At 43.3% G+C, this 10,730-nt stretch overlaps 1 protein-coding gene across 1 annotated transcript in view; it reads left to right on the forward strand.

Annotated features, from left to right (window-relative positions):
- Nucleotides 1-10,400, forward strand: part of CFH (complement factor H) — a 28,336-nt gene extending 17,936 nt beyond the window's left edge. The window contains exons 13-24 of the mRNA XM_054285840.1: nt 747-929; nt 1,540-1,722; nt 2,238-2,420; nt 3,616-3,795; nt 4,193-4,399; nt 5,018-5,203; nt 5,884-6,060; nt 7,025-7,201; nt 7,674-7,856; nt 8,443-8,643; nt 8,912-9,106; nt 9,249-10,400. Coding sequence (XP_054141815.1) covers nt 747-929; nt 1,540-1,722; nt 2,238-2,420; nt 3,616-3,795; nt 4,193-4,399; nt 5,018-5,203; nt 5,884-6,060; nt 7,025-7,201; nt 7,674-7,856; nt 8,443-8,643; nt 8,912-9,106; nt 9,249-9,250 — 2,057 coding nt within the window. The 3' untranslated portion in view covers nt 9,251-10,400. The remainder of the gene's footprint in view (nt 1-746; nt 930-1,539; nt 1,723-2,237; nt 2,421-3,615; nt 3,796-4,192; nt 4,400-5,017; nt 5,204-5,883; nt 6,061-7,024; nt 7,202-7,673; nt 7,857-8,442; nt 8,644-8,911; nt 9,107-9,248) is intronic.
- The last annotated feature ends 330 nt before the right edge of the window (nt 10,401-10,730 follow it).

Below are 10,730 nucleotides of genomic sequence, written 5' to 3' on the forward strand. Positions count from 1 at the left end.
TTTTTGTGCTGGTGCTGAGCCCTTTCATGAGATGCATCAGCTTTCACAAAGCTTAAAAGAAAAAAGGGACCTCCCACTCAATCACTTTTTTGGTGACTTTTACTCTGTCATCCTTTTTGCTCACACTCTTTTGCATTTAAAAGCAAGTCTGTTTCATATATTTGGCTCTTTAACTCAGGAACATTTTAAGCTCCCTTAATAGGAGTTCTACTCACTGCATCAAAAGTGAATTCCTTTAATATACAGTGTGTATGGAGGGCTTTGTTTGGGTTTGTTTGTCTGTTTGTTTTGTTTTGTGTGTGTTTGTTGTTGTTGTGGTGGTGTTTGTTTTGGGTTTGTTTTTTTGGGTTTTTTTCTGGGTGATTTTTAGGACATAGGTTATTCCCTGCAGAATTATCAATTTTCTTATTTTCTTTCAAGAATACTGAAGTTACCATTCTTGTTACACTTTTTTTTACTTTTCCCTTAAAACGGGGTTGGTTTTATCAAACATTTTTCTCAGAGCAGGCATTGACAGTGCATGGAAGTGAGAGACAAGAGTGAGCCTGGTCACATGTATCTGTTTGTGATCTCCAGCCCAGCACAAATCCAGACATTCAAAGGCATAAATCAATCACCTGTTGAACCTGTTTCTCTGATTTTCCTTCACTTTAACTGATACATTCAATATGGTTTATGTTGCACTTAACATATAATTGTGGTGAAAGTACTGAGTTCAGAGCATAGACTTGATCTCTTGATTTCAGTGAGTGTCAAAGGCTGTGGAGCTCCCCCTGAAATTCCCAGTGGGGGAATTGTTGGTGGCTCTGTGGAACAGTACCAGCATGGGGCCACAAAGCAATATGAATGTAACAGCGAATTTAAGTTGGTTGGATCAAAGGAAATAGAATGTGTTGATGGACAGTGGTCACCTCCTCCCTCTTGCATTGGTAAGCTACACGGCTCTTACTTCTGACAAGTCTGTAATTCTCTGCAGTCTATTACCTCATAGATATTTTCACAATTAAAAATATGTATTAGCAGATGTAATGTTCTGTTCAAAGTAAGAAAATAATAAAATAAAATTGCATGACAAGCCATTACCTTGTGCTGTCACTACTGCTGTAGCAGAACTGCAGATCTCATGGAGAGGTGACAGCTCTGCAGTCCTGTAAGAGACCTTACAATGGTTTCAGTTCTTGTAATAATTCTGACTGAAACATTATGAATGTGCAGGTGTATGATCAATTATAATTTTGACTGATCACAGCCAGTGATTTAGGTGACTTCAATTAATTGAAGTTTTCCTTACTCTGTAGTGTGAACTGGAACTACCTGTGGATCATGCCAGTGTTGGAAAAAGAAGGGAAAAGGCAGGAAATCAATTTAGCAAACTGGCTAAAAGATATACATACCCCAGCTGTGTTGAAATTTAGTTGCTACAATTAGTGGGTGTAGGTTTGGTTCACCAAATGCAAATATGGTTATTTTAAGGGTTTTTTTCAGCTATTGATATGTGATTCCTGTATTATTATGGAATACTTTTTCTCTTTTCAACAGAAGACAAAATGCCCTGTGACTCACCTTCCTCTATCCCGAATGTTGTTCTGCATCAGGCAGACCAGGCCCAGTATTCACATGGGGATGAAGTAACTTGTACATGTAAACCAGGCTCTGACAATACTGAGCAAATGAAAATAAAATGTCTTAATGGAGAATGGAAGCCTTTACCTGTTTGTGCTGGTAATCTGTTTCCATAATATTTCCGATGTGAGTGTAATATAGTTGCATACCAAATTTGACTACAAAATGGACTTCAGCCATCTGTATGTAGCCAGACATGCTAGAGTTTAATGCATCAAAACTGAGTGGTTTTAATTTACTCCTTTTAAATGGAAGCAAGTCCTTCATCCTGGAAAGACTCTGCACCTACAGCTTTGTAAAGGGAAAGAAATAGACATTTGCCCAGTGGTTAAAGTCAATTATTAAAAGGAATTAAAAGTTATGTTAATAGCCACAACTTTTTAAGCTTGTCCCACCATAACCACTTTTATGTGGATTAGTCCTCACAGTGACAGAATGAGTAAGGTTGGAAGGGCCCCAGTGGGTCAGCTGGTCCAACCTCCCTGCTCAAGCACCCACCCAGTAAAGTTCTTCCTCAAGTTCACATGGAACTTCTGTACAAATGATGACATCTTCATCATTATATATATTGTTGGATCTAAATCTATTTTTAAGCTCTTTTTATTTTTTTTCAGATGCATTCCCTCAATGTGTAATTCCAGAGGATGTTTTGCTGGTGTACTCTGGCCACTATTCCATGTCAAGAAGGAAGACTGGGTTCCAAAAAGTTATACATTATAAATGTCCATTAAATGATGAAAATGTTAAACAGGCAACTTGTGTGTCTGGGAGATGGACACCAGAGATTGCATGTACAGGTGTGTTCTTACATTTGGACCATTTCTTTTGATGCCAGCATGATAAATGCTCATTATGAAGGATTCTTAGCACTGCTGTATCCTTAGGCTGAAATAGAAAGGTTTACTTGATTATATCAAGGGTAATTGTGGCCATCATTGGAGCAGGTAACTAGGTTTAGAGATGCACCACTTTAGTAAGGCAGACATAATGCTCTCTACTCTGACAATTGGAATGGTTGTTGCTGGCACTTCTGATGTGAGAAAAGATGCAATGATAAGTTTAAGCTTAATTCTTCAAAAGGCTTTACCCCGATGCAAAACAGAGAGCACGTAGCTCAAGCTCCAGTCAAAGTTCCTTTATTTCCTCTAAACCTTCAAAATTTTTCTTTTCTATTTTTTCCCTCCATTTTCCAACTCCCTCCTAGTGAAACTATGAGAAAAAAGCTGAGTTGGCCAGTGAAAAAGCACAGACCCAGAGGAGGCTGCCCATATGTCACACACCAGAGGTCAATGTCTTCAGGGCTGCCTTTATGCATGGCAGAACAGGATATTGTCTGTAGAAAGCGTGATTGTTAAACAACCATTACCTCATTTCTCACTTTGGTTATACCACATTTAAAGTGGGAAAAGTATGGCAATCACTGTCCCTTCCTCAGTTTTCTGGAACCACTAGAAGCAAGAAACCAAGCACTGAAAGACTCCTCAGATCTCTGTCCTACATCTACCTCATTCTCTCCCTTTTTCTTTCCTTTGGCAGAAAGAATCCTTCATTCTTGGAGTGGAAAAAATTTAGCCTATTTTTTTCTTTTCTTTTAACTTTCTCATTTAGCTCTATCAGCTTAGTCTGAAGAAAAAACAAAACTCCAGACTTTGGTTCAATTTTCCTAAAGGAGTTCATTATAGAGAGAGGAACAGAAGAAGCACACAAGAGTGTGCAGCTGTGTGAGAAAGAAAGGAACAACTACAAGAAACTCCGTCTTAGCTTGGTGTAGACAGCTGTGACTGTCTTTTCTATGACTCTGAAAGCATATGAGCAGCTGAAGGCAACTCTGCTGTTTCTGAAGCAGAGCCAAATGATCATAGTATTAATCAAAGCTTGAGATAGCTATTGGAGTTATCTAGCACCAGTGTTGGTTTAGTTGTTTGTGTTGTAATCTCTGCTGAACTGCTACACTTTCTTTTGTTCTATTGTAACATGAATATGTGTCCTCAGCTGAGAAGAATGCGTGCCCACCTCCACCTCAGGTCCCTGGAACTCAGCAGACAACAGCAGGAAGAAACTTCAGGATTGGGAGTAAAGCATTTTTTTCATGTCCCGTCGGTTTCCAGCTCGTCGGTACAAAGGACATAACCTGTATAGACGGGAAATGGCAATCACCACCTCACTGTGAGGGTCAGTACTGGCACATTTCTTTTCCATCATTTGTTATGAATGTCTGTGTTACTCATCTGCAGTCATCAAGAGCAAGAGAGGCTGCTGTAACTTACCTAAGATTTCCATGGACAGGGAACTGCAGGAAAGCAGTAGAACATAAGTTGCTAAAAAGGTGCAAACAACTGCAGTTTTTTCATTTACACAGACTTATCTGAGATGGCATATACAATTTTCAGGTAGTCCCTCAAGAGCTGTGTGCTTATTTTTTTGTTTAGTATATTGCCTAACAGAGTCTCAGTTTTGACTGGAGGCCTTAAATAATGTCCTCGATTCTGTAAATTATTTATTACTTAGTTACAGTTGCAATATTGATTTACTTGCATTATTGTTTTTCTGTGTTGTCTGTGTTTTTTAGAAAAACCATGTTTGCCACCAGAATCTGTAGAATATGCTGATGCTCCCAGGCTTGAAAATCCAAACTTAAGAATTGAAAGAGAAGGGAAAACAATGTATCTGGCTGGTGCTAGACTTAAGTATGTTTGTCGTTCTGGATACATGTTAAATGGATCCACAGAGAGAAGTTGCTCTATGGGAAACTGGACTGCAGCTCCTTCATGTTTGGGTAATATCAAAAATTACTTTTTTTTTTAAGTACATTTCGCAATTAACTGGAAAAAATTGTAAACTGGAGATTGATCATTAAAAGTGCATTTTTCTACTTTATATTTTGCTGTGGAATCTTCCATCATGGATGTCTTCAGAAAAATCCTGATTGGATGCAAAACTGACATCCTTTATGCAGCTTACTTTTTAAGTATTCCTTCATATTCTTGTAGTCTTTTCTCAGTTCATACCCCTCAGATGAGTCCTAGGCATATCCTCCTGATCCAAAGATCTCTTTTCCAGAGTCCACTGGTGACTAAAAGTGGCTGTGGTGCCTCAGGGCTGGAAATCGCATCAGGGTAGCAAGGGACAAAGGCCTCCGGTAAAACTTTCTGGCATGTTTAGAAACAGAATTGGAGTGTTTCAGCAGCTGAAGTCTGTATATTTGGGGGAATGATTTCTTTAATCTTCTGTATGCTACCTTTTATACATTTATTAACTAATTATAATTATACAATCCACTGTTAGCAGATGACTGTGCTGATGTTAGAAATAGCTCTCTAAAGCACCTGTTCGATGCAGTAAGTACACTTCTTCAATGTGTATCACACACATCAGATTTCTGTTATCTTTTCAGAAATGCCATGTGGAAGTGTTCCAAAAGTTGCCAATGCTCAGTTTGAAGGCAGAAAGAAAGAATCTTATGAGCCTGGTGAAACAGTTCGCTACCAGTGTGGTCCAGGGTTCCAGATTGTTGGTTCCCCTGAAATTTTCTGCAGGAAGGGAAATTGGACATCACCTTCCACTTCACCCTTCTGTAGAGGTATGGGTTCTACTTCTAAGTAATCCATGATCCTTCTTAGCATTTCATGTTGTGAATTAAGATAATTTTTACTTGGGCATGCAGGTGAGTCAGGCCAATAGAGCCAACAGGTGACTTGCTTTGAATGGGCTGCTACCACACCTATTTTTCTGGCTTCTGGAAAACAACATGCAAGGTAGATCAGCAAAGCAACCATCTCCCCATGGGCTGGAGCTGGTAGCTGAATCCTGGCTCTCTTGAAGTCAAGCAGGCAGACATTAGGGAAGAATCCAGCATCCTGGCTGCAAAGGAGCAGATAGCTCTGGGGCAATGGATCTTATTTTCACGTCACTAGCATGTCAGTTGCTGACAAGCACCTTCAAATAGTAAATAAATTGTGTCTTTCCAAACTAGTGGCACACGATGCTGTGCAGCACAGCTGGCTGATCTCTGTGACCTCTCTTTTTAGTTTTTATAGGCAAACAATACTGGGTGCTGAAGCATTGCAGAATAAACCATATAATATATCAGAATAAACCTTTTTCTACCTTTAGAAAATGGTGTGCATTCCTCAAAGTGCTTTTTGCTCACCAGGAGCTCTGGAATGCAGTGCTGTGTGAGTTTTGTGTTGCCCACCAGGAGCTCTGGAATGCCGTGCTGTGTGGGTTTTGTGTCTCTCACTGCAATTCCTCTCTCTGCAGATGTCAGCTGTGGAGCTGCGCTGGAGATCCCCGACGCGCGCATGGCAGACGCTCCTCAGGAGAGGTACCTGCCCGGGGCCAGGGTGCACTATCAGTGTGAAAGGAACTTCCAGATGATGGGTGCAAATTACATCCTTTGCTCAAATGGTCAATGGTCAGAAGCCCCAGTTTGCAGAGGTAGGAATCTGTGCTTTCACCTTGCCTGTTAGCGTAGAGGCAACCCGTTCTCTATTGAAATACTCTGAAGACTTTGCCTTTTTTACTTGTTTTCTTTGACTACCCCAGCTTTGAACTCGCTATTGCTTCCTTGCACAGAAATTTAATTAAATTTGTTGCTTCTAGAGATACTGGGAATATTTTCTTCAATAGCAAAAATGTTCCTGAAGCAGCAGGGCCTAAGACGTGCTGCTCTGTCATTCTCCTGTATGCTGTTGGTATTTCCCCAGTGCCCGCCACTTCAGTGGCTTTCAGTGGACACACACCTAAGGGCTTCTCTCTTGTGTTTGAAGCTGAATGGAAGCAGCAGTAGGACAGAGAAGCAGCTCTGCTTCTGCAGTGCTCCACTCTGGCCAATGCAGAACCTAGCAGAGCCCCAGATCTAAACCATGTAAGATCTGCTAGGGCCATGGAAGTGGAAAGATTGTTCCTGTGACAAGAAACATTCAGGAATGCTCCAGAGTCCCCCATTCCAATCTGTGGCTGCAGGGTGAGCACAGCTCCGTGGAGCTGGCTGTGCTTACCCAGCCCTGAGCAGCACAGGCTGACAAGCTCCTGCAGCACGGCCAGCCCTCCACTGGAGAGCTCTGCACTCCAGCAGGGAATCTGTTTGGCTGCTACCCCTGTGGTTTCCAGGAAGGCCAGGGCTCCCCAGGGAAAGACAAGGCTGGTGTGGTTCTTGTATATAAGTACAGAAACACTGGCTTTCTCTAGAAGCTCTCATTGACCCTGACATCTCCTGAGAGTCCCAGTGTTCTGCTGCCACTGCCACATCTCATTGCTTTCCCCATGGTGAATTCCTCTGACCCACCTGAGGCAGAAAATCTGTACAGAAATTGTAACAAGGCTAATTCCTTTCACTTGTGGTTGTATAGATGAACATCTTAATAACTGGAAAGGTGACTGCAGCCGTGGTTTTTTTCAGATGTGAGATGTGATCCTCCTCCACAAATTGCTGGTGGTAGCATTGAAGGTATTAGAAAGTCAAAGTATATGCCTGGAGAGAGTGCAAATTATCAGTGCTGGAAAAATTTTAAGATGACCGGGCCTTCTACTGTAGTGTGCAAAAATGGGTCCTGGACAGAGCTGCCAACATGCAAAGGTAACTTCTCTCTGTCTCTCTCTCTCCATTCAGCCTCCTGTCAGTGATAGCATCATGAAGCTGCCTCATTGTCATTTAGCATCTCAGTGCCCTCACGGTGCACAGCTGCCATGGATCTGGCACACTCAGGACAAGGCAGGCCATTCCCCAGGTCTCTGTTCAGATGGGGTGAATTTACCAAGCTGAGGTACCCAGGTGGCTTCACTCAAGAGGGCCAAGTGCCACACCTTATGCGGGACAAGATGAAACCCTGCAGACAGCTGCAAGCACTTAAACTGTGCTCAGAGGGGGTGAGCTGGCAGTTGTCAGCCTGAACTTTGGAGAAATGAGAAACTCTTGCTCCTGCCAGCTGTTTGGTTCTCTCTCTGTTTTACTCCGCTTCTCTAAGTAGTGCCAAGATAGTGTGGGTGTTATTTCTGACCAAACCTTCTCTGCAGCTGAACTTCCTCTCTGATTGGGAAATTTCTTTCAGGACAAGCTGGGAGATGTGGCACACCTCCAGCTATTCAAAGTGGAGAGCTTCTTCACTTCCCCTTGCTAGAATATCAAGAAGGTAATACTGTGGAGTATAAATGCCCAGATTTCTATATCCTGGAAGGATCTCCGACAATCACCTGTCGCAATGGGCAGTGGACAGACCCCCCAGTTTGCCTGGGTAGGTTGAAGCATGTGCTGGGTGGCCAAAGGCTGTGTGACTGCTCCTCTTGTCTTCTTCTGAGACCCTGAGGGCAGCACTGGTGCTGGGACCGAAATGCTGGCAGGGCAAATTGGCAGCGCATCCTCCTTTTGTCTCAAAGGAATTTCTGCCAAAATTGGGCTTGTGGGCTTGGGTCACAGCTCCACCCAGCAGGCTGTGAGCCAGGAGGATGGGTCTGAATGAGTGTCAGTGCTGGGGAAAGTCAGGAGTGCATCTGTGATGAGAAAACAAATTTAGAGAAGTACAGAGCAGAAGGGAAGGAGGGATCTCTCAAAAATATATATGGGGAAGTTCATTGGTGTTTGGTGTCTTCCCCACCTGTGCTTCATTCTTGCCCTGCATGACTGACAGTGTGACAAGGCTTCTCCCAAGGCTTTTTTTTCCCCTTTAGCTTGGATGTGAATGTCTTTTCTGTTGCAAGTAACAGAGGGTCAGAGCACACTTGGAAGCGTCTTTGATGTGAAGGACTTCTGTAGGCTCTAGGGGCAAAGCATGTGGTGTGTCTGTATGAAGTACTGACAACTCTTTGCTTGACTTTTTCAAGTGGCCTGTACAGCATCAAAGGAAGATATGGACAGAAACAATATTGAGCTGAAATGGCGTGGCCAAGCCAAGCTGTACTCCACATCGGGTGACTTTATCGAGTTCCGCTGTAAACCAGGATATTTGGAACATCCAAGTAGTCCCAACTTCAGAGTCCAGTGTGTGGAGGGGACATTGAACTACCCATTTTGCACACTGGGAAGTAAGTAATCCCCTCTTTGCCTTTGCTGCTCTGTTGTTGCATTTTTAGTGCTGAAGGTAAGCAGAAAGCCCTTGGCTTTCCTGGCTGTGAGCCAGGGTGTGGGAGCTGCAGGAATAGAGGGGCAGTGCCCCCAGGAAGTCATTGCCCAGCACATTTTCCCCACCTGAGCTGGGGAAAGGGCACCTGGGGTACTCACAGGGGGTGCCAACAGAGCATCAGTTGTTTGGTGTGAGATTTACAGGCAAGTAACAGAATTATTTTTCTGCAGGCAACTGTATTCTGGATAGGAGCACCATGGAAGAGAACAACATTCAGTTGCAGTCACCCAGGCAGTCAAGCCCTCACTATGGCTCAGGGGACCCTGTTGTGTTTGAGTGCAAGCCCTACTTCCGGCCGGTTTCCCAGAGGGAGAGATTCAACACCCAGTGCCTGGATGGAGTGATTCCATATCCTCTGTGTCAGTGTAAGTGCTTGCTGCCAAAGACATGGGGCACAGGCTGTAGGAGGCAGTTCTGCTCAAATTTCCTGTTCACTGCTCTGAGGAGCCCCTGGGGTCTGTCAGGATTGGTATTGATGCCTTTTCCCCTTTTTTTCTCTTTACACAGAATTGTTGTTGTTTGGGTAAAAGGAAATGACGTGAGAGAGCCCAGCTGCAGCAATGACAGAGCCCTCAACCAATCTCCTGACTTGAGCTCAACTTTTCCTGGCGTTTCCCATTTTGCTGTGCTTTGTTTGCAGCTTAGCCAATGTTCTGTCTTGGAATTTGTTCTTGTTTTTATTACTGGATGGTTGTCTTTGCATATTATCCACATTAGATCTAGTTTTGTAAATGTATTTACATTTTATGCAGACAAAAGGTTGTGCTTACATTTTATCCATTCTATCCTGATCTCACTGTTATTTTATTAACAATTGTGGCCTGTAAACAGGCTGGCTTTGGTGGCATACTGAGACAAGAATTAAAGATGACAGTTAATTTGATTATCAGCACACAAAGCATATTTGGCCTTGTATATTCCTACTTTCTTCTCTATGCACTTGCTTGGAAATGAGTCTGGGGTGAGTGTCCTGAGTGCCTGAGCAGAAAGAGCAAGTAATGGAGTCTCCTTTGAACAGCTTGAGGCAGTCTCTAGCCAGAACCAGTTTTTCTGGGAGATTTGCCTGCAAAGGCAAGATGTTGGGGAGCAAGTGATTGGGATTTCTAGGGGAAGGTGTAGACAAATTCCTGCTCCAGGTCCTGGATGGGCCAGTCTGTGCCACCCCCAGCCTATCTGCCCTTCACAAACAAGGAGAAAGGGGCTTGTGGAAATCAGTGGCAGCCTGGCTGTGGCAGCTATGTGCTAATGCACTCCTTGATACAGAAGAGAGAAAAAAGCAAGTACCAGAGTACAAATCCTACACCTTAGAGGAGCAGACTTCTACTTATTTAGGAAAATAGGAGTCCAGAAAAGCTTATAGGTCTTGAAGCACAGAATCCTGCAAGCACAAGATTATTCAGTTCTCATCTTCAGGAGGAAAAACACATCTACCTAGACCGACTTATCTCATCAGAGACTGCACAGAGGTCTCTGAAGCAGAAAAAAAATCAATGTACAGGGGATTGCGGCAAAAACAAGCTCCAAGGTGAGCTATCCATGGCATTGATGTGGCATGTATGGATGTTAGAAAAGCTGAAGCTCAGAGTGGCACTTACAAGGGACATTAAGGGTCACAAGAAGGGATTCTGTTGCTACACGAGGATTAAAACAATCAGTAAGAAAATGTGGCATGTCACTAAAGCAGGTAGGTGGGGCAGCAGCCCCACAGGAAGCTTGAGTATTTGATATGTTCTTTGCCTCCAAGTTCATCAACAAGATGCTGCCTTCATGTCTGCAATGCCCCTCATCCTGCCCTGTGGTTACCGCCACACAGGGCACGATGTGTGTGTACATCCAGAGCAAGTGATGGGGGTGAATGAATTCTACTTCCAACAGCTGTTCCAGCAAGGGCCTTTTAATCCCTTTTGCTCCAGTTTGCTCTGTAAGAGGAAGGGTATTGCTGTATACGCACTGTGTAAAGTATTTTTATCAACCTTTTTTTCCACCTGT

This window comes from Melozone crissalis, unplaced genomic scaffold (assembly GCF_028551555.1).
Source record: "Melozone crissalis strain CALT ecotype California unplaced genomic scaffold, PUWL_Pcris_2 ptg000045l_1, whole genome shotgun sequence".
Lineage (NCBI taxonomy): Eukaryota > Metazoa > Chordata > Aves > Passeriformes > Passerellidae > Melozone > Melozone crissalis.